The sequence below is a fragment of the Labeo rohita genome, chromosome 21 (genome assembly GCF_022985175.1).
Source record: "Labeo rohita strain BAU-BD-2019 chromosome 21, IGBB_LRoh.1.0, whole genome shotgun sequence".
NCBI classification, from domain to species: domain Eukaryota; kingdom Metazoa; phylum Chordata; class Actinopteri; order Cypriniformes; family Cyprinidae; genus Labeo; species Labeo rohita.
The window spans coordinates 16,583,998-16,607,675 of NC_066889.1; the positions used below are offsets into that span (position 1 = coordinate 16,583,998).

Consider the following 23,678-nt stretch of genomic DNA (forward strand, 5'->3'; position numbering starts at 1 on the left):
CAGTTAAAAGATATAGCATATAAGATATAACTTCAGAACAGTCTGAAGGTCTGACCTGAGTTTGATGGTTGTAGCTTTAAAGCTCTAGGAGGAGATACTGACTAAGTTTTGGCTCAGAAGAAGAAGAAGAAGAAGAAGCTAGAAGCAGATCAGTAAGCTGGCAGACTGCACTATACACTGTATCAGTTTCAACTGGGAAAACCTACTTCACATGATTCTCAGTCAGTTGCTTGATGATCTGACAGAAGATTTCGTCCTTCAAAGGTTCAGCCTTTAAAGCTCCTTCAAAGATCTGATCGGTGAGCTCGTTGACCGAACGGCTTCTCTTCGAGGGGTAGTCGCCCATGTACTTCATGATGGGTACGACAGAGTCAAGGATCAAAATGAAGAAACTGCAGTTATAAAGTTAACACGATTAGCTGTCAAAATGTTCTAAAGTTCACACTGTTAGCTGTAAAGGATATCAATAAAGGCCTGGCAGGCATCCTGGGACAGCTCTTCATGATTGAGAACTTTCTTCAGCAAAGGCTGTTTGAGAGGTTCTCTGGTGCAACACCACAGTTTATCCTTCCCTCTGCCTTTATTGATGATCACACGACTCAGTGTGCTCTTGGAAGGTGGTCTAGAGGATGGAAAGATAATGAATCCAGAATTTAATGAAAAAGAAGGAAATGCAGTGAAATTAACATGCACAATGATGAACTACAAGTCAATGCAACTGATAATTGAAAATGAAGTTGTGCATTTTAAAGTTGGTATGATTCTTTAGGGTCTTCATGAAATGTCTGCAACATACTTTGGTTAAAATTCCTCAATGGTCATGTAAAACAACACCCTTTTTACCATGTCAAAAACAGCTCTGTTCACAGCGAGCCATTTCAGTGCATGTCTCTTTAAATGATAATGAGCTACTGCTCACCCCACCCCTCTCTTCTGTTTTTGCGTGTTTCGTTGACACATTAGCATCTAAAACAAAACTAATCCGCGTCCTCAGTGGCTCTGATGTCGGGAGAAAATGAAGACTCTTATGTTCACATTTTGTAGTCATCCAACTACAAAACATGTGCATTGCTTACAAGACATTGTCGCTACAGCTTCTCAAGCGCAGAGAAAATGGCGGACAGCGTACAGTTGGCTGAGGGAGGAGACATGCTAATACGGGAAAGTCCGTCAGCGGTCGTGGGCGGGACTTGAGCAGTCAAATCAAAACGGCTTGATAATTGAGACTGTTTAGCTTTTTTGGAAATTAAAAAAGGGGTAAATGGATTACTATCATTGTAGCTTGGTTGTGTCCACACACTGCTAAGACACATTTATATGCAAACATGTAAAAGTGAATTTTGCATCTGATGCCGCTTTTTTAAATTTTAAAGTTTAGTTTTAAGTTAGTTAAGTTTTAACATGCTAGTTTAATTCCTTCAATGCTGTTGGCTAGATGTTGAAGCTGATTGATTGGTGTTAGACTAAGGCCCTTCTTCCCTATAGTAATATAATAATTTTTGTTTGCGCTAAATTTTCTTTTTTCAACTTTAAAACGAGGGTCTAGGTGATTTTTTCCGATTTCATCGATTCATTTGAATTTAATGTTTTGCCACAATTTTATTTTTTAGAATTCGAGGAATAACGATATTGAATAGAAATATTACCAAATGTTGGAAATATACAGTTTGACAATATGCCACTGAAAACTGTAAAAAATAAAAGAATGACGCACGTGATTAACCACTCACATGTGATGCGCTCATATCGCTAGGCGCCATTTATACAAAATGCGCTTTTGTTTTGACGAAGATATGACACGGGCAGTGGAATAGGAAAAGCATGCTAGAAGATGGCAGTGAACCAACTCGAGTGCCACAGTTTTATAATGCCATTTTATGCATCAGATTCTGCAAGAGACGTGAGTGCAACAGTCAAACGTGTCCATTTTTACATAGAAAAAGCAGCGCTTTCGAATAAAAAACCTGTGAAGGACTACTGTACATCTGATATTTCATATTTGCAGCATGGTGACAGGCTGAAAGCTGCTGTTCATTGATTTTACAGAACATTTATATTTAATAATAGTCTACTGGTGTTATTCCTTAAGTCATTTTGAATTTGAATTACCTTGACCTTTGAGATTTATTTTAAAGCATTTTCCTAGTATTATTTCTGAACATACAATATGCATAAGACAAGTTTATACAAGATGTGGTTGCAGTTCATGCATTTTTTCTGCAAAGATATTTAACAAGTGATTTATTTAACATTTACATCATGTCGACAACTTCACGTGTGGTGCACTTGGAATAGAATTTTCTTTAACTAGAGGGATAATATTGAAAAGGTTACTTGAATAACGTTGTAGTTACATTTTCAAGTTGATAAAAAAAAAGAGAATCGGTCAACAGATTTTAATTTTTTGCCATATCACCCAGCCCTATTTAGCCCTAGTACTTTTCCAGTCGGACACAATAGAGAAAAGGTCCTGAAGAAGGTTAAAGTACCTGAAGTGATCGTAAGAAAACTCCTCTAAAGTGTACGGCTGAATCTTCTCCCCATTGTCCAGTAGATTCTGATGGGACAAACTGATGGAGTCCTTACGCTGGTCTGGGGTCATGGTTATCAACGACTGTAGGAAACAGAAATTAGAAGATCAAAATGACTATTTAATATTCCAGGTGTTTCTTGAGTGTAAATATTCGGCATATTTTGGTGCATATGCTTATGTTTTTACCATGAACAAATGATTTACCAAGTTAAATACAATACAATGTCAGTAAAAAAAATGTGTAAAAATTGTAACTTTAGGTATACAACAGAATATAACCCTTAAAGGCACAACTTCGTGCATAATTAGCATGAATTAGATGAAAATGATCATTAATTACCCTCATGTTGTTTCAAACCTGTAGGGCCTTTGTTCATCTTTTTAACACAAATTAAGATATTTTTGATGAAATCCGAGAGCTTCCTGACCCTTGCGTAGACAGCAACACAACTACCACGTTCAAGGCCCAGAACGGTAGTAAGAACATTGTTAAAATAGTCCATGTGACATCAGTGGTTCAACTGTAATGTTATGAAACTAACTCAAACAACTGAAGTAAACTTGAAGCTATTCAACAACTTCACTTCCGCATCAGACTTTGTGGTACTCTTGTGACTGACACGGAAAAGAGGAAATTGTTGAATAAAGTCATTATTTTTGTTTTCTCTGGGCACAAAATATTCTCGTAGCTTTATACAATTACAGCTGAACCACTGATGTCACATGGACTATTTTATCGATGTCCTTACTACCTTTCTGGGCCTTGAACATGGTAGTTGTGTTGCTGTCTATGCAGGGATTTTATCAAAAATATTTGTGTTCCAAAGATGAACGAAGGTCTTAAGGGTTTGGAACGACATGAGGGTGAGTAATTAATGACAGAATTTTTATTTTTGGGTAAACTAACCCTTTAAATGTACACATTAGTACTCTACAATGAATGTAGTGAATGAAAACTCACTAACCACAATATCATATTGTGGCCTGGTGATGGTGGGCAGCACATAGACGCTGTCTGCAGGGAAGTCTCCTCTTTTTTTGGTTCTGTCATTGACCCCATGAGTCCAACCTGAATTCAGGACCTGCTCTCCAGTGTGCTCATCCAAAAAGATCAGATCTCCCTTTGAGAATCTCAGAAATGAAGAGTCGTGTCCAGCTGAAAAGGAAAATCAAACAGAAATATAAGCATTTTGATTCATAGTCTGTTTGGGGCTGAAGTGTATTGATTTCCAGTGCACTTCTAAACCCAACTGCTGCATGTATGTGCTCACCAGGGTAATAGCTGTCCACCAGGGCCACCACAAACTTAGACCTGGAACGCAGGCCCTCTAGAAAGGTGACAACCAGGTCACGGATGTCTTCAGCATTGTTGGATGTGAAGGTGTACTCATCTCCTTTAATGGTGGCCAGTGTGAAGCTCTGTCCCTGCAGCTTTCCACCTCTGCATACACACGTTAAATTAATAAACACTAGCAGAGTACACTTATATCAAATGAATTTGCTTTGGAGGGACGTGCTACTGCACCTGCTGCTGGAGACTGCAGTGATCTCTGGGAAAGAAAGGTCCAGAAGGACCTGCTCCTGCTCATCCACAAAGTAGACTCCAGTCCAGTTCACTGCCACTATAACATCATTCTTTGGGAGACTAGGCCCTATGAATGAACAGAAACAATGGTCTTCACATTGTTCTGTGCAATTACAATGAATAGAAAGTATCATATAAACTGTTTTGGGGGGAACTATTGCCTCTAAGTCTTACCTGAGAATTTGAAGGCCTCATAGAAACGTGAAAAAAGCAAAGGCCACTTAAATCGAGCGAAATCCACCACCTCTTCCTTCACTCTCTGCGAGTGAAACCTCTTCTGCGTGTAGATTCCCTGTGGAGATGCCGTTGTCAATATCTTAGTCTTAGAGTAACAGAAGACTAAGACCTCAGAGACAATTACCTTTGCTCTCGTCACCTGGCTATAAGAATAAAATCTAACAAAGTCATGCATTACCACAATCCATAAAATCGATCTCCAACATTATTAAACATTCATGTCCATCACTTGAGCCTATGAAAGGTAGAAGGATAATTAAAATGGCCTTCACCCTTGAGAGAAGAAACATGTGATTAATGTTCCCACAGGAACCGTCAATCAAATTTCAACCTGTGGTCAGTCCATCAACCGCTACGAGCCAGCGCAGAGTGCTGACCTAAACTACAAATGCATAACAAGTGACCACTAAGTAAGGCTGAAAGAACTGTCTCAAATATTCAAGGGCCAGTGATTGCATTCTATTACAGCAGCCTGTAGGTAAGAGTGGCAAACAGTGTGAAGGTCGCACACACTTAGATAGGAAAGTTAATCATAGCTGTGAGATTATATTAGTGCTAGGAGGAGATACAGGTACTGCTCTAAAATAATGACACTGCCGTCCTTGAGAACGTAAAGTGAGGTCAGTCAGGCACAGCCTGACACAGTAATGAAGACGTAGGTATAGATATGTGCTGTGACTGTACGTTTGGTTATAATGAAAAGGTTAAAAATAGATTTGTTCAATTATATGTGCTGGTCTATCGTGAAAATATGAGCCCATTCTCAGAAAATGGTGACATTTGTGCATAAAAATGTGGTGTTTTTTTTCATTTTTCCATTTCTATTTTTACTTATTTTTATACTTAATTTTAATAATAAGAATTTGTTTTTATATAATATTATATAATTTTTTTTAAGAAGTCTCTTCTGCTCACCAAGCCTGCATTTATTTCAACCAAAGTACAGCAAAACAGTAATATTTTGAAATATATTTTAAAATCTAATTTATCCCTGTGTGAATTCAAAGCTGAATTTTTAGCATCATTACTCGTCACATGAAGCTTCAGAAATTCTGAATTATTCTAATATTCTGATTTGCTGTTAAAAAACATTTATTATTATTTTTAAGTTGTTGAAAACAGCTGAGTAGAATTTTTTCAGGTTTCTTTGATGAAAGAAAGTTGAAGAACAGCATTTATCTGAAACCCAAATCTTTTGTAACATTATAAATGTCTTTATCATCACTTTTGATCAATTTAAAGCGTCCTTGCTAAATAAAAGTATTAATTTCTATAATTTATTTAAAAAAAAAAAAATAAATAAATAAATACTGACTCCAAGCTTTTGAATGATACAGTGTATGATGTTACAAAAGCTTTTTATTTCAGATAAATGCTGATCTTTGAATCTTTGTATTCATCAAAGAATCCTGAAAAAACTGTTACTCAACAATTTTAAATATTGATCAAATCAGCATATTAGAATGATTTCTGAAGGATCATGTGACACTGAAGACTGGAGTAATGATGCTGAAAATTTAGCTTTGATCACAGGAATAAATTATATTTTAAAATATATTCAAATAGAAAACAGTCATTTTAAATAGTAAAAATATTTAAAAATTTTACTGTTTTTGCTGTACTTTGGATCAAATAAATGCAGGCTTGGTGAGCAGAAGAGACGTCTTTAAAAAACATGAAAAATCTTACTGTTCAAAAACTTTTGACTGGTATAATATAATATAATATAAAATTTTATATTAAAAAAGTGATATACAATTATAATTTGATAATAAATAAAACATTAAATTAAACAACAACAACAACAACAACAACAAAATGTATTGAAACTACATATGTGTACCTTTATATGAGTTGCTATGATCATTTGAGCCCATTTCTCTACTGTCTTGGAGGGAGTAATTTCTCGGTCTGGTATGTAGGATGGAATAAGACTCAGAAGACGGTCTGGTAGGACTTCTGACCCATAGTCCACATAGTACTGTTGAGAAGCCAGCTCGGCCAGGTCCTCCTCCTAAAATAATAAAACATATACACCTGGTTTATGCAAATCACTTAACTTATATAGCCATATGTTTGGAACAGCTCTCACCCTATCACAGCGGTACTCCCCGAATTTGACCCCACGCACGATTTGCTGGTAAATGAGGTTAGTGGCCACGCTGTCCTCAGCAGGGTTATGCCAGGGCGTGAAGATTTCCTTCCTGAAGAACAGCCTCCAGGGGGCATTGCGCTCCTGAGCGCCCTGCTCTTTAGCATATTGCTCACACTGTGACACAGCATCCATCACATGATCCTTGCCACTGCCCAGTGATGAAACCTGAGGAAGATACACATTTTGAAGGTCTTAGATTGGAGTGAATAAATAAGGTATGCACTGATTGGAGTTTGGAGTAGTGTTGGTGTTGTTGTTTTTTAAGAAATGAATACTTCTATTCAGCAAGAATGAATGAAAATGAACAAAAGTGACAGTAAAAGACGTGAAATGTCACTAAAGATTTTTATATTAAATGCGTGCTGTTTTTTGGAAGTTCTGTTAATCGAAACTGTTTTCAGTGTTGATGATGTTTCTTGAGAACAAATCAGCAAATTAGAACAATTTCTGAAGGATCATATGACACTGAAAACTGGAATAACGGCTGCAATAAACCAGGAATAATTTACATTTTAAAGGGGTCATCGGATGCAAAGTTCACTTTTACATGTTGTTTGAACATGTAAAAGTGTAATGTGTGTTGGCAGTGTATGTACAAATCTACCCTATAATGATAAAAATTCATGCAGTGTTTTTAATTAATCTGTAAAAATAACATTCCCTTTTTCAAATCAAGCCATTCTCAGATGCCTGTTGGCGTGACGCCACACCACTAAAGTTCCTAACTACGAAGTTATAAGGAAAGTGCCCTTGTTAAAGGAACAACCCCTTACAATGAGATGATATTTGAAGAGCTCATTTTGACAAGGTTAAAAGGGTGTTGTTTTACACAACCATTGAGAATTTTTAACCAAAGTATATTATAGACTTTTCATTAAGAGCCTAAAGAATCATATCAACTTGTGGAAAATGGGCATCCGATGACCCCTTTAAAATATATGCATTAACATGCCTTATCAAAAAGAGCAATGTATAAGGAGAAGCCAAAGCGATCCTTCAGGCCGATTTTGTCTGACAGGGCATTGCAGAGCTCTTCGGCTGTGGTGGCGGAGTCAGTCAGCAGTGTCTTCGTGGTGCCGTTCATGAAGGTCACTGGCAGCATGATGGGTTTCTTAGATTTAGTGGCCTGGAGGAGGAAAGAAAACGAGATCCAGCCAAATAATTCATATTTTCCAATGAAGTTTCCCAAAAGTGAAATCTAATGGCTTTTTTGGGTCCAAAAATACCTGCAGCTCGAGCCAAGAAGGAGGCTGAGTTCTTGTCTTATTTGCAAATGTTCTTCTCAATCTCTCCTCACAATAAGGCGCATAACCAGGCGGCCCGCAGTTAATGAATGATCGCAGATACTAAGGAAATTACAGATAAAGACATGAAATGGGGATATTGAGTTGGGCCACATTTAAATGACACAGGTTTAGGATCATTTAAAATGCATGAGATCTTATTTCCTGCTGACTGGCACAAAAATAAAGAATATGTTTTTCTTTTTACTTTGACAAATTTTTCAGAAGGAGCGAAGCAGCCCACACAAAGGGACAGAAGGATCCAGCCACGAGCATGGCTGCTTTTGGATGTATTGTGGCTCAGCTGTTTACAGATTTGACAGTAGATCTCATCTCTGAGGAAACAAACCCAGATGTAATGTAATTCAGATAAACTGCAGATAAATTCAACAGCACTAGTGTACTAACAATTATGCATTTGCCTTGTACTGACCTGAGAGCAGGGCGTAAAATGCCATTGCCGATGATAAAGTGTAGCTTCTCTAAATTGGAGGTGGGTCGGTCTTCCAGCATGCTGTTTCCCTGCAGACAGTAATCGGTGTCGGTTAACCGTCTGGTCACCTAACAGAGACATATAGTTTACTTTTATTAAACAAGGATACATTTCTTGAGCAGCAAATCAACATATTAGGATGATTTATGAAGGATCATGTGACACTGAAGACTGGAGTAATGATGCTGAAAATTCACCTTTACCGTGATAAAATATCCACTTTTTTCTTCACGTAAGAACAGGTGCAGCAATTTATAAATTTTATGGGTCTGGCTTTTGGTCTTATCCGCGTCCAGCTGTTTTTAGCTGTACAAAACAGCCTGTTTTGCTGCTTGAAATTGCAAGTTGGTGTGTCTTACCATATTGATTTAATGTATCTTAATTGCAAACAGTTTTGCTGTTTACTGCATGCAGTTATCCTTCTCATCAATTCCTTATAGTGGCTAATTAACTGGAATTCTCACCCATAAGCTTACTTTGGTGTTGTGAATATAAAGGTGGATATAAAAACAGTTACTTTACGGTATTTTAAATCGCTATGATATTTTACAGTTTGAAATATTATTATAAATTCAGGCTTGTTGAGCATAAGAGACTTCTATTAAGAACATCTTACTAACCCCCAATCTTTTGAATGGCAGTGTATTCAGAGACAACTCTAGTAAACCATTATTAAGTTGATTTCAACCAGTCCAACAGAGGCACAGAAATTACTTCAGTGTTTAGGAAATGTATAGAAATTGATTCTTTGCAACACAAGGCACAATTGGTAACAGGTAGTTACAGACCTCCTCTGTGATCTTTGACTTCTTCTTTAATGTGAGGGACACCAGCTTATGTCGTACACTATTTCTCTTCTGGATGTCAGTAGTGGAACTCTGGAAACAATGAAGAAACTTTCTTAGATGTCATAGCTGTAACACTTTACAATGAGGTTTAATTTCATTAACATTAGCTTCTGCCTTGTGTTTACTAGTCTAGGTTCCCATTTAAAAAGATAGGGTAGGGCGAAAAATCTCATTTTCTCCTCCAGCTTCAAAATGTTGAAGTTTGTTTGACTTTCTTTGCACATACACTTTGTAATCTCTTGGTTAGTACTTCTGCCTATGTCATGCGTGACCTTTCCAATGTGATTACATAATGCGTTATGTCGAGTTAGTGCAGGATGAACATTTGTGGTTAAAATGTAGGATTTTCTAATTTTTTTTTAAAATGGCAGATAGTTTTACTAGATAAGACCCTTTTTCCTCAGCTGGGATCATTTAGAGCCCTTTGAAGCTGCACTGTAACTGCAATTTGGACCTTCAACCCACTGGTCCCCATTGAAGTCCACTATATGGAGAAAAATCCTGAAATGTTTTCCTCAAAAAAGTTTTCTTTTCGACTGAAGAAAGAAAGACATGAACGTCTTGGATGACATGGGGGTGAGTAAATGATCAGGAAATTTTAAATCTGGAAATGAACTAATCCTTTAATGTTAACTTATAAATACGCCTCACTTGTCTCACCTCATCATCCACCTGCAGGGCCTGCAGCTCCCTTTTGTAGGTCCTCTTCCCCAGTGTCTCATAGATTTTAGTCATAACTGGAATCTTCTCACTGCCATCACTTATACTGATATGATATTTGGGTTCAGGGAGATCTCCCATAAACCTCAACACCGTGATCCACACAGCCAGAGCAGCCTAAAGAGATAAAAAAAAACTTAACATGATATGGGCAGCGCAGTGTAAATATTAAACAATTAACCTGTAAGCAATAACACTGACATCTAATAATATATATTTTTATTATAAATAATACTTTTAAATAAATAAATAAAAGCTTACTAGCTGATCTCCTTCATCCTCATGAAACAGCAGAGGTTGTTTCAGTGGTCGCCGTATATATGTATGTGTGGCATTTCCCTGGAAGTAGGTTGCAGCAAACTTTGCAAACTTATACTCTGATAGGTCTAACTCTTCATCATCAGGAAGTGGAAGAGGTTTGTCAATGACGTCCTCAAACTGTCTTGGAACTTTCTCTAGATCCTGTCGCATCCAAACAAAAATAAAATAAGAAAAATGTGCAAGGCAAGGCAAGGTTACAGAGATTAATAGTCAGTATATCCTGTACCTCAAACCCTTCTGGTGCTTCACCCTCCAGGTTGGGAAGGGAGTTGGCGCTGCCCAGGAATCCAAACATCTTGTCTACCATATCAGAGTCATTGACTGGCTCCTGTTTTTCTCTTTCCATCTGCTCCAGAAGTTCCTTCTTCCTACGTGTCTCATCCCGCTCTGCCTGCTCTCTCTCCTTCTGTTCTTGGTCGAGCTGGGCCAGACGCTCCTGGTGCTTCCTCTCTGCCTCTGCTCGAGCCCTGCGCGCAGTCATTTGGTTCCTCAGACGCTCCTCTTCTGCCAGACGCTGCTGCTCGGCTTCTAACCGTCGCTCCCTCTAAACAGATAGAGAGAACAAACTTTATTATAACACATATAACTAGAAACAAAGTGTCTGCTGGTTGGCTTGTCTGAAAGATGAAAAAGCCTTCAAAAGTCTGAAGGTTATTTAGATCTTATGTGATATAAAGCTTGTTGGACAGTTTGAAGAGAGATTTTAAGTTTGAAGAGTATGTGGTTGCTAGGCTGTTGCTATATGGATGGCTGAATAGATGGCTGGATGGCTGGCTGGATGGATGGATGGGTGAATGGACAGACTGATAGATAGACGGATGGATAGACTGATAGATTAATGGATGGATGCGTGGACGGCTGGTTGCGTGGATGGATGCATGGAAGGATGTATGGACAGACTGATAGATTGGTGGATGAATAGATGGTTAGATTGATGGATGGGTGGATGGTTAGACTGACAGATGGATGGACGAATGGATGGGTGGATGGTTGGTTGGGTGGAAGGATGAATGGATGGATGGATGGATGGATGGACAGATTGATGGATGTATGGAAGGACAGATGGATGATGAATGGCTAGACTAATAGACTGGTGGATGAATAGATGGTTAGATTGATAGATGAATGGATGGGTGGATGGATGGACAGATTAATGATGAATGAATGAATGGACAGATGGAAAGATGGATGGACAGACTGATAGATGGGTGGATGGATAGGTGGATAGATGGTTGGACAGATGAATGGATGAATGGACAGATAGTTGGATGGATTTTATGGATGGATGGATGATGGATGGACAGATGGATGATGAATGAACATATTGATGGATGGATGATAAATGGATAGATTGATGGACGAATTAATAATGGATGGATGGGTGGGTGGATGGTTAGATGGATGTATGAATTGACAGACTGATGGATGGGTGGGTGGATGGATGGATGGATGATGGACAGATGGATGGATGGATGATAAATGGATAGATGGATGGACAGATTGATGGATGGATGGATGGATGGATGGATAGATGGGTGGACAGACTGATGGATGGATGGATGGATGGATGGACAGATTGATGGACGGATGATAAATGGATAGATGGATGGACAGATTGATAGATGGATGGACAGATGCATGGATGGATGATAAATGGATAGATGGATGGACAGATTGATGGATGGATGGACAGATGTATGAATGGCTGGTTGGTTAGTTGGGTGGAAGGATGGACAGATTGATGGACGGATGGATGGATGAATGAATGGATGATAAATGGATAGATGTTAGATTGACAGATGGATGGATGGGTAGATATTTGGTTGGGTGGATGGATGGATGGAGAGATTGATACATGGATGGACAGATTGATGGATGGATGATAAATGGATAGATGGTTAGATTGATGGATGGACAGATGGATGGATGGACAGACTGATGAATGAATAGACAAACAGACAGACTGACAAACACACCAGACACATCAGATAGACAGATAGATGGATATAATGTAGACTTACCTCTAGTCTGAGACGCTTGCACAGTCTACGTGCTATCATTCCTCGTGCATAAGCCTGGATTGTCAGGACTGCGTGGAAGCGCTTTGTGAACGTTCGCCGCACCAGCAAGCCACGGCACCAGGCCTGAAGCAGAGTGATGCGTGTCCTGGACACTTGGTATGCCAGGTACAACTTCCGTGACCTGTACAAGGCCTGGAGCCGCAAGAAACCTACACGCATCTGGAATGAAGGCATAATTACAATTAGACAAAACCACAGTGCATATTAGGTCTTAGTCTTAGGTTTCACAGACATCATGCCAACTCACCACAGCATAGTGCTTTCTACAGATGTAGCCTCTCCATATTCGCTGGATTAATGTCACAGCCTTTTTAATCTTCAGGAAGTTAGTTCTGGAAAGAAAAACAGACAGATACACATCAGATTTAGATGTATTCCCCCCCCACCCCTTTCTTCTTACCTCTCTTTCAGACCTCTCACAGTCTTCTGGATGAGAATGACTTTGTCAGTGATGGCTTTATCTCTTTCAATTTCCAGCTGCATGTCATGATGATCCTACAGCAAGTATAGACCAAGTATACAATTTGTCACAAATAAGAAACAAAGCAAAATCTTCAATAAAATGTTTATTTGTGGCTTACCTTCAGAAAGATTTTTGTCTTTCCCATCTGCCAGTCATTATCTCTCTGCAGAACTGACACAACAATGCGCTGACAGGTCCCCCGCAGATCTTCCTGTAAGAGGACACAGATTCAAAGCTACCACCTTACAGCAAATTGTCAGAAAAAATATCACAGATGGCAATTTTAACAGACTGTACAGAAAAAAACACAGCAATGCTTTAGACTCACCTGTTTGTAGGCTGGTTTGACCCCAGGCATAAGGACACGATAACGGTCCACAAACTCAGCAAATGTGTAGCGTATGGGATATCCAGCTCTGCGTATACGGATAGTCTCCATCATCCCGGAGTAGCGTAACTGCCTGACACACAGTCCTCTATCAAACATCTGCAGGAGAGAAAACGTTTTTTTCATCTGATCAAAATTAAAGTGTTACAAATGCTACAAACATAGCATATGCATACACACATATCTTATTCAATTTTACATTAAAATGTAATTTGTTTTAATAATTTGTTGATAATTTAACTGGAAAACAAGTCAAAAATACTGAAATACAAATTTTAGATTTTTACGATCAACATTTTCACTGACCACTTTTTTCCCAAACAAACAATAAATAAATAAAGCCATTCTCTAAACCACTTGTCATAGTAGGGTCATGGTAAACAAACAAACAAAAGAAACAAACTAATAAATAAATAAATCTATCTATCCATTCTCCATACCATAGGAACATGATAAATAAATAAATAAAGAAATAAATAAGTCAGTCATTGATTGACTGACTGAATGAATCCATATAAAATAAAATAACTAATAAATGCATAAATGCATAAATCCATCCATTTTCCACAACACTTGTCTTATGTAGGATCATGGTAAGTGAATGAATGAATGAATGAATGACTAAATCTGTCCATCCATTCATTGACTCTCCATACCACTGGTCTTATGAAGGACCATGGTGAATGAATGAATGAATGAATCCATCCATCCATCCAATCTCCATACCACTTGTTTTATGTTGGATCATGGTAAATGAAAAAAAAAAACACGAATGAGTGAATGAGTGAATGAACGAATGAATCTATCCATTCTCCACACCACTTGTCTTATGTAGGATCATGGCAAATGAATGAAAGAAAAAAAAAGAAAGAAAGAAAGAAAGAAAGAATGAACAAATGACTAAATCCATCCATTCTAAACATTACTTGTCTTATATAGGATCATGGTAAATGAATGAATGAAAGACTGAATGAATTAATGAATAAATGAATCCATCTGTTCATCCATACCACTTGTCCTATGTAGGATCATGTTAAATGAATGAATGAATGAATGAATAGAGGAATAAAAGAATGACTAAATCCATCCATTCTCCACACCACTTGTCTATTGTAGGATCATGGTAAATGAATGAATGAATGAATGAATGAATGAATGAATGAATGAATGAAAGAATGAATAATTGAATGAATGAATGAATAAATGAATGAATGAACGAACAAATTAATGAATGAATCCATCTGTTCATCTATTCTCCACACCACCTGTCTTATGTAAGATCATGGTAAATGAAAGAAAGAAAGAATGAATGAATGAACAAATGAAATAAAGGCTAAATCCATCCATTCATCCAATCTCCATATCACTTGTTTTATGTAGGATCATGGTAAATGAATGAATGAATCCAACCATTCATCCATTCTTCATACCATGTCTTATGTACGATCATAGTAAATAAAGGAATGAATGAATGAATGAATGAACAAACTAATGAATGAATGAATGAATGAATGAATCCATCCATTCATCCATTCTCCACACTGCTTGTCTTATGCAGGATCATGGTAAATCCATTCTCCACTCTCATAAACCATTCTCCATACCACTTTTCCTATATAGAATGATTATAAATAAATAAATAATAACATACATACTTAAATCCATCCATTCTCTATACCATTTGTCCTAAGTAGTGCAGTGGCAAATAAATAAGTAAAGAAAGAAAGACTGGCCGTGGACCTTCACATCATCTTTTTTGAGCCTTAATTAAATGCTTACATTATCTGCATCTCTTCAAACACACTCAAAAACATTGTTTTACTCACCATGGGCTTTTTGAGCTCATTGGGTTTGATACAGCGCACAAAGAAAGGCTGACAGACGCTCAGCGTTCTCATGAGCAGCTCGAGTGAGCGCTTAAACTGACTGCTCAGAGTCGGGGAACGCTTCCTTGTCTCCATTCCCTGAAAAAGACAGAAATTCTCCTATTAAAATCACACAAAAATAAGTTAAACTCACAAGAGAGAAACTCTACTGCCACAAACACACAACACAAAAGCACATCACACAAAACTACAACAAACACCCATACTATACACATCACAAAGACTAATTCACCGTTCTATGTGGCCTTTTAGTGATCCAATCTTTCCTTCTTTCTTTTCCATCCCTTATAAATGTAATTCTTTCATTCTTTCTCCCTCTCTCATCACATTTCTTCGGGATCTTCATTGGTTGCTTGTATCCTTCTCTATCTCCCCCTCTCTTGTTGTTATTCCCTATGCTTTACATGCAAATGCTTTAAGAGGCATTGCAAAGAAAATCTAGCAGTTTCTCCCTTCCTCAATCTTCATTCCACGCCAGGAAAAAGAGTAAACGGAATTTCTGCCACCAAAAAAACCCCTCAAAATAATGCTGAAAACACCAATGAGAACAAGCTGCATTTAACTTGAAACAGAATCTCTCTGTGATGACTAATGTTTTTCCGCAATTCAACTGGAGAATAATGCCACTGTTAGAGCTATTAAATTATTCTGTCAGCATGCCCTTACAGACTACTTCAACAGAACTCATTTCCAAAGGAGAAGAAAACCACAGGAATGAGTTTTAGCAAGGGACTGTTGAGAAAAGTAGTTCAATAGGACTCTGAGAGGGACACAAACCACACCATTGATTACCTTTTGAAGGGATGCAGTGGGCTCCACATAGCCACAAAGAAACTGAGGCCAAAAATAAGGTAAGATTGAGGGACAGAGTGAGGATAGAAAAGAGAGAAAGAGAGAAAGAAAGACAGAATTGAGCCAAGTCTGTTGAGAATCAGCCAAGAAAGATTAGGGCTGACATCACCACAGAGAGAGTGAGTTACAGAGCAGCAGGGTTAGTCAGACTGTGCTGACACTGTCACACAGAGTCATGTTAAAGACTCGGGCTAAAAGTTCTCTTATTTGTAGCAGCCACTTCTCACCGTGTGTTTTTCCAAGGGCAATTATACTAGCACACGTCTTTGATTTAATATGCAACCCTGACATAAACCTGCATGGCCAGCATTTGGCCCGTAGAGATCTGTGGCCTCGCTGGCATGTCGTGAGCATATTAATGCTGAGCAAATATGGATTCGGTATTGGAAAAGGGCATCACCATAGCAACATCAGTTTGGAAGATCTGCTTGATGAACTTGTTTTTGGACGAGTGCACGAGTTGGATGATGTCACTGTGGAGGCTGTCACGGTTTTTCTCCAGGAAACCTGAACAATGAAACGGGAGGGGATTAGGTTAACTTTTCATGGAAATATAAATATTGTCATTCGTATTTTTAATATGATGAATATGGGATGAAGTGCAGTTATTATTGCAAAAATAATCCCAAAAGAATGTGCTATCCTGATAGGGTTTAATGATGCAATAATGACAGGCTGATTGTATATTATTCTGTTTATTAAGCAGCTATTTAGTAAATAAGGAAACACAGTCATGAAATGTTGATTTGAGTTCAAATTAGAGACTGAGAAGTGGTAAATAAGCAAATATTTATATTGTATAATGTTATATACGTTGGACTACTTTTCAGAAGTTTAGAGACTATTATGCTTACCAAGGCTGCATTTATTTGAGCATTAAAATAGAAAACATTCATTATCATTAATGTATTATTATCAATGCTAAAAAGTGCTGCTTAATATTATTGTTGAATCTGTGATTTTATGAGCAGTAAATACTGTCACTCTTGATCAATTTAATGTATCCTTGCTTGTGGACAGTATATTTATTGTATAAAAAATATATTTATACATTATGATTATAAATATAAAACAACTGTTGAATAATCATATAACATATTATTAACAACATTAACTCACTTTGAGAAACTATTCTCAAATTTGCAAATACAGTGTTTACAGATTAGAATCTGAAATAATAAATAGAAATTACATTTCTTTGTATTTAAAATGCTTTTTATGGAAGCCTGTTTCCTCCACTGAATAAAAAAGGAAAAAAAAAAGGAAAAAAGAAAACTGTGGCTTTATCACACAAATCTTACTTTACGACTTTTTTCTCAGAATTCCATGATATAAACTTGAAAATGTGATCCCTCCCAATTCTGAGAACATATCAGTCTTTTCTCCCTCGGAACTGGACTTTATAGCCTGCAATTTTATATCTCACAATTCTGAGAAAAAAGTCTGAACTGTAAGAAAAAAAGTCAGAATTGCACGTTTTTATCTAGCAATTCTGACTTTATTTCTAGCAACTGCAAGCTTATATCATGCAATTGTGAGAAAAAAGTCACAATTGTGAATTTATATCACACAATTTTAAGACAAAAATTCACAATTGTGAGTTTATCATGTAATTCTGTGAAAAAAAGTCACAATTGTGAGTTTATATCCCAATTTTGAGAAAGAAGTCACAATTGTGAGTTTCTATCATGCAATACTAAGAAAAAGTCACAATTGTAAGTTTTTTTTATCATGCAATACTGAGAAAAAAGTTACAATTGTGCGTTTATATCATGGAATTCTGAGGAAAAAGTCACAATTGTGAGTTTATATGATGTAATTCTGTGAAAAAAGTCACAATTGTGAGTTTATATGATGTAATTCTGTGAAAAAAAGTCACAATTGTGAGTTTATATGATGTAATTCTGTGAAAAAAGTCACAATTGTGAGTTTATATGATGTAATTCTGTGAAAAAAGTTTTTATGTTTTATTCAATGGTGGAAACGGGCTTCCACAGTTTTTGCATTGTTGTGTCTGCTTTTGTTGTAAAGCGCTATACAAAAAAAATTATTATTATTATTATCAATAACTGTATAAGTCAGTAATGTGTACCTTTTGTTTCATAGTGCACGACTCCAGCAAAGTGCTGAATGCCAAACTGGGTCTCGTGACTGTGCTTAGGAGGGATGTAGTTGGTATTAAATTTGTGCTGGGAGTTTAGCTTGTTCAGCATGGTAGCATCTGTTCCCTACGAAACACAGCATGAACAGAAACACAGCACACAGTCATGAACTCACAACATGGCTAGATATCCTCCATTCACCTGATGAATAAAACATGATGCTACATAGATACTCTGTATGTACTGTATGTTCTGTGGTGCTCTATGAAAATTACGTTCTAATTTACAGTCCAAATGCACAGCACATCAACAAAACTCACACTTTACCTTTGGGAACTTGCTCTCCTCATCAATAAGGGAAATGATATTCATAGGTTTGATGGCAATCATATCCAAGGCATCCTGGTTGTCGGTAAACTCAATGTGTTGCCAGTTGATATCTTCCAGGTTGTACTCCTCCTGCTCCAGCTTGAAAACGTGACGAACGAAGAATTGCTGCAGGTTCTCGTTTGCAAAGTTGATACACAGCTGTTCAAAACTATAGCAGGAATGAATAAGATTAGTACCAGTTTGATCATAAAATGCCTCTAAAATGTAAGTTGTTGTGTCTGGAATCTGGAATTTTCTATTTACTATTACTCACCTGTTTATAGTGAAATTCTCAAAGCCGAAGATGTCAAGCAGGCCTATAGTCCTGCGAACAGTCTTGTTTTCTGTGGAAGGAGCCCTATAGATTGCAGCATTGATTTTATCCACTATCCACACAAACAACCTTCCATAGATTCCCTGATGGAGACAAAAATTGCCCACTTAGTGCATATTGACGACTTCTGTGACAAATGGAGAATCAAAACTGGGTCATTTATTGATTGGGAACAATCTCACCTTGACAAAGGCATCACGGACATCCAGTCCCTGCTCCACGCTGAGAGGGGTGGACACACTTTCACCCCTGGTGATCAATGTACGTGTGGTCAGACATATCATGACGTCCTGAGGGTCTACCTGTAGACAGAACCAGTATAGTTCATTGACAGCTGACCAGTTCAATAACTGGTCAATGGTAAATATATTATGATATGTAGGCTAGATAAAAAAAAAATACAGAAAAGTTAATCACTGTTGATTCATAGTTATATTACAATATTAAAATTGGTTGTAAAATTGGTTTTAATACAGTGTAATTAAAATACGGTGCACTCAAATGTTCTTTCTGACTATGCTTGTGATGTTTTATATCTTGCCACCAGGGGGCAGACGTAAGCAAAGAAAATGGTTTTGAGATCCAGCATTGAGCCACAGCCATTTAAATCAAACTGAAAAGAGAACAAAGATTGTGGACAGTGGAAATATGCAGAAAGACGTAGAAATCGTAAAGACTGACAGCAGAGTGCTGCCGGCAGGAAGTCTAAACAGACTCGTCACGCTGTGCCACTGTCTACGATAATAACATTAGAACGAAAGTCTGATGCTCACTAATGACTACATTTATCTCGAACTCCCCTCCCTCAACTACACGGATAACGCAGTACCACAGAGCTAATGAGAGAGATGAATCTGAACAAGACAGCAGAAACAAAACCCTCAAGTAACAGCAGCTTTGAGAGACAATAAATGGATGCAAAAATGGGATTAAACCAATGCTAAAAGATGTTTAGTTTAGTTAATGCAGACCAAAGAACTTTTTACTTTATTCACATTTCCTATTCTGCACAATTTCTCACTGGAAAATATTTAGCGAATGTTACCTGACCTTATCTGGGTTGTGTGGTCTTTTGGTTAATGTTAACCAATTCAAGTCTTACTCAATTCTGGTATTGAAAGCCTACTTTCCACCATTCAGTCCATTTCAAAGCTTGAAATAAAGTCTGAGGCTTCCTGTTTCTATGGAAGCCAGATAAAGTTTATAATAAGAAATAGTCACTTTATGAGATGAAATATACACTGTGAGATATAAGGCCATAATTGTTAAAAAGTTGTTAAAAGTCCAACAATGACTGTATGATTTTGAGATCCATCTTTTCACAGAGGACAACTGAGAGACTCATATGCAACTATTACAGAACTATTATCACTCACTGATTCTCCAGCGGGAAACACGATGCATTAAGAGCCGGGGGGTGAAAACTTTTGAACAGAATGAAGATGTGTACATTTTTTATTTTTATTTTGCTATATCATATATTTTTTTATGTAGTACTGCCCTTCAGAAGCTACAGAAGATACTTGCATGTTTCCAAAAAGAATAAAAAGTTAAATTTACCCTGATCTTCAAATTCCAAAAGTTTTCACCCCCCAGCTCTTAATGCATTGTGTTTCCTTCTGGAGCTTCAGTGAGCGTTTGAACCTTCCCTCATGAGTCCCTCATATGTCCTTAGTGTGAAAAGACGGATCTCAAAATCATACAGTCATTGTTAAAAAGGGTTCAAATACACAAAAATGCTGAAAAAACAAAGAATTTGTGGGACCTGAAGGACTTTTCTGAAGAACAGCAGGCATTTCAACGGTTCAGGACAAACAAGAGACTCATGAACAACTATCACTAAAAAAACACAGCTGTGGATCACTCAGTTAACAACACAGTATTAAGAATCAAGTGTATGTAAACTTTTGAAAGGGGTCCTTTTAATAAATGTAACTATTATTTTCTCTTGCAGACTATATGTAAATGTCTTTTATGTGAAATATCTTGTTCAGGTCAGTACTAAATAAAAAATAACATTGCATTTTTTATGATCCCTCTTATTTTGGTGAAATAATTAACATTTTGTAGATTCTGCAAGTTGTATGTAAACTTTCGACTTCAACTGTACAGTCAACATAAATTCACAATAATGCAAAATATAAACTCACTATTACAAGAAACTGTATTGGAAGATATATTGTGAGATATAAATTCACAATAACAAGAAAAAAAATTTTTTTTTCAGTCTGCGCTGAAAATGAGCATCCATATGTTTAACCCAAACAAATATCACAAGAGGAAATGAAAAAAAAATGGGTTTCAAATGCCCATTCATGTGACTTTAAAGGGAAAGCTCACCCAAAAATGAAAGAAAGGTTTGTCATTAATTACTCACTCTCATGTTGTTCCAAACCTGTAAGACCTTTGTTCAACTTCAGAACACAAATTATTATTTTATGAAATCTGAGAGCTTTCTGACACTGTATAAACAGCAACTACCATATTCAAGGTCCAGAAAGGTAGTAAGGACATTGTTAAAATAGTCCATGTGATATCAGTGGTTCAACTGTAATGTAATGAAGCTACTAGAATACTTTTGTGCGAAAAGAAAACTAAAATAACTTTATTAAGCAATTTTGACGCATGGGTTAGGAAGCTCTCGGATTTTATCAAAAATATCTTAATTTGTGGGTTTGGAATGACATGAGGGTGAGTAATTAATGACAGAATTTTTATTTTTAGGTGAAGCATCCCTTCAAAGTTCTCTCATGTGTTAATATGCACCTCACCTCCAATAGCGTGGCTGCTTTGGCCAGGTCAGGTGAGCGAACCACCACACAGGCGTCCAGGTTCTTCAGCGTTCGAGCTGTTGGGGCAACACAAACGATATGTGCAATTTAGCTTGCCTGTCACCTCTTGTGGGTGAGAAATGATTAATAATAAAATCTTCCATTAATTATATCAACCTTCAAATCGCAGGTTGCCCATATGCAGGATGGCAGCCAGCAGTTTGGAGATCTCCCAGTTTTCAGTGTCAGTAAACATCAGGACTTTCATAGCTGACAGGATGCTGGAGTACTCCTTTAGATCATTCCTCCCCTCACACACTGTACAGTTTCCCTGGATGACAAGCCAAGAGAAAAGGACAGAGCGGACAAGCTCACGCAAGCTTTTTACACACTCTCTTTGTTTCTCTACTGCCATTAAACAGATAAGAATAAGCAAGATATGTTTTCTCAGAAATGATCAGTCATCACTTACTCCTCCAAACCCGTATGACTTATTTTCTTCAAATGAACACAAAAGGAGAAATTTTGAAGAAAGTCCTTGCTGCTTGTTTCCACATAATGAATGTGAATGAGAATTGGCACTCTCAAGCTCCAAAAAGCACAATAAAATACCAAAAGTAGCCAATATGACTTCAGAATACTTGGAAAGTAGCGCACAATTCATACGGGCCACTTATATAACAATTTTATGCCATTTATTTTGTCACTTGAGCATGACAAACCCAGTTGTTTTAGTAGTCTTCAATATAATTACATTTTGTGTTTCACATTTTGGGTTCAGAACTACAATTTTTATTGTTGCTGAACTATTCCTGCAATGGAAAGTCTGTGCTGATAAAATCATAGGTGCTCACCATAGTAAGATAATTGTAGTCTGTGGCCAGGCCCAGACCTAATTTAGTTTTCTGATCAGGGCTCATGCCTGCCAGCATACAGTAGAATATATGGTAGTTCCTCTCATCGGCTGCCTACAAAGACAGTTAAATATAATCACATCACCATAATCAATAGCATAAGAAAGAGACACTTTCTGGCCAGCCTATCTTACCTGTCGGCAAACTCTTGATTTCTCCAGCAGGTACTGCTCGATCTTTGCCCCCTCGATAGCTCCCCGCTTGTTGAAGTGAATGTCAACGTATTTCCCAAACCGGCTGGAGTTGTCATTGCGTATGGTCTTGGCATTACCAAATGCTGTGGGAACAGGGTGAACAAAGGAACAAATATCAATCACATGGTGTTAGAAATTTATTAAAGACATAGAAGAACAGCAAAGCCCTGCTGACTTGTATACACGGTTGAACAAATTTCTGAATTCAAGGATATATGTGACCCTGGACCACAAAACCAGTCTTAAGGCGCTGGGGTATATTTGTAGCAATAGCCAAAAATATATTGTATGGGTCAAAATTATAGATTTTTCTTTTATGCCAAAAATCATTAGGAAATTAAGTAAAGATCATGTTCCATGAAGATATTTTGTAAATTTCCTACTGTAAATATATAAAAACTTAATTTTTGATTAGTAATATGCATTGCAAAGAACTTAAACTGGACAACTTTAAAGGCGATTTTCTCAATATTTAGATTTTTTTGCATCCTCAGATTCCATATACTGAAATAGTTTGTATCTCAGCCAAATATTGTTTTATCCTAACAATCCATACATCAATGGAAAGCTTATTTATTCAGGTTTCAGATTACGTATAAAGCTCAATTTTGAAAAACTTACCCTTATGACTGGTTTTGTGGTCCAAGGTCACATATATATAAATAGTTGAAGTCAAAAGTTTACATACACCTAACATGATCTGCAAAATGTTAATTATTTTACTAAAATAAAAGAGGGATCATACAAAATCTGTTCTTCAGAAAAGTCAGAAAAGGTTTTTCAGCATTTTTGTGTATTTGACCCCTTTTCAACAATGACTGTGATTTTGAGATCCATCTTTTTCACACTGAGGACAACTGAGGGATTCATATGCAACTATTACAGAAGGTTCAAAACATTACTAATAATTCTGATAGAAAAATGATGCATTAAGAACCGTGGGGTGAAAACTTTTTGAATTTGAAGATCAGGGTAAATTTAATTTATTTTGTCTTCTGGGGAACATGTAAGTATCTTCTGAAGGGCAGAACTGAATGAAAACATATGATATTTAGGCAAAATAAGAAAAATGTACACATTCTCAAAAGTTTACACCCCCAGCTCTTAATGCATCATTTGCATCACAAGGTGTATGTAAACTTATGACTT

General features: G+C 37.1%; 1 protein-coding gene across 3 annotated transcripts in view; it reads right to left on the bottom strand.

Annotated features, from left to right (window-relative positions):
- Positions 1–23,678, bottom strand: part of myo7ab (myosin VIIAb) — a 47,592-nt gene that overhangs the window by 8,957 nt on the left and 14,957 nt on the right. Inside the window, exons 7-39 of one of the 3 annotated variants that reach the window (XM_051093265.1) lie at positions 22,470–22,612; positions 22,276–22,389; positions 21,599–21,752; positions 21,422–21,498; positions 18,833–18,952; positions 18,591–18,733; positions 18,275–18,485; positions 17,938–18,073; positions 16,246–16,352; positions 15,786–15,827; positions 14,934–15,071; positions 13,048–13,206; positions 12,838–12,930; positions 12,657–12,751; positions 12,504–12,588; positions 12,197–12,415; positions 10,402–10,719; positions 10,116–10,316; positions 9,795–9,971; positions 9,075–9,164; positions 8,227–8,315; positions 8,002–8,128; positions 7,737–7,856; positions 7,463–7,636; positions 6,448–6,675; positions 6,199–6,369; positions 4,293–4,410; positions 4,059–4,185; positions 3,805–3,974; positions 3,499–3,689; positions 2,490–2,614; positions 465–622; positions 207–360 (exon numbers count right to left, since the gene is read on the bottom strand). In XM_051093265.1, the coding sequence (XP_050949222.1) occupies positions 207–360; positions 465–622; positions 2,490–2,614; positions 3,499–3,689; positions 3,805–3,974; positions 4,059–4,185; positions 4,293–4,410; positions 6,199–6,369; positions 6,448–6,675; positions 7,463–7,636; positions 7,737–7,856; positions 8,002–8,128; positions 8,227–8,315; positions 9,075–9,164; positions 9,795–9,971; positions 10,116–10,316; positions 10,402–10,719; positions 12,197–12,415; positions 12,504–12,588; positions 12,657–12,751; positions 12,838–12,930; positions 13,048–13,206; positions 14,934–15,071; positions 15,786–15,827; positions 16,246–16,352; positions 17,938–18,073; positions 18,275–18,485; positions 18,591–18,733; positions 18,833–18,952; positions 21,422–21,498; positions 21,599–21,752; positions 22,276–22,389; positions 22,470–22,612 (4,774 nt within the window). Of the gene's footprint in view, positions 1–206; positions 361–464; positions 623–2,489; positions 2,615–3,498; positions 3,690–3,804; positions 3,975–4,058; positions 4,186–4,292; positions 4,411–6,198; positions 6,370–6,447; positions 6,676–7,462; positions 7,637–7,736; positions 7,857–8,001; positions 8,129–8,226; positions 8,355–9,074; positions 9,165–9,794; positions 9,972–10,115; positions 10,317–10,401; positions 10,720–12,196; positions 12,416–12,503; positions 12,589–12,656; positions 12,752–12,837; positions 12,931–13,047; positions 13,207–14,933; positions 15,072–15,785; positions 15,828–16,245; positions 16,353–17,937; positions 18,074–18,274; positions 18,486–18,590; positions 18,734–18,832; positions 18,953–21,421; positions 21,499–21,598; positions 21,753–22,275; positions 22,390–22,469; positions 22,613–23,678 lie in introns of all 3 variants that reach the window. The other 2 variants (XM_051093264.1, XM_051093266.1) reach the window with 2 other exon arrangements.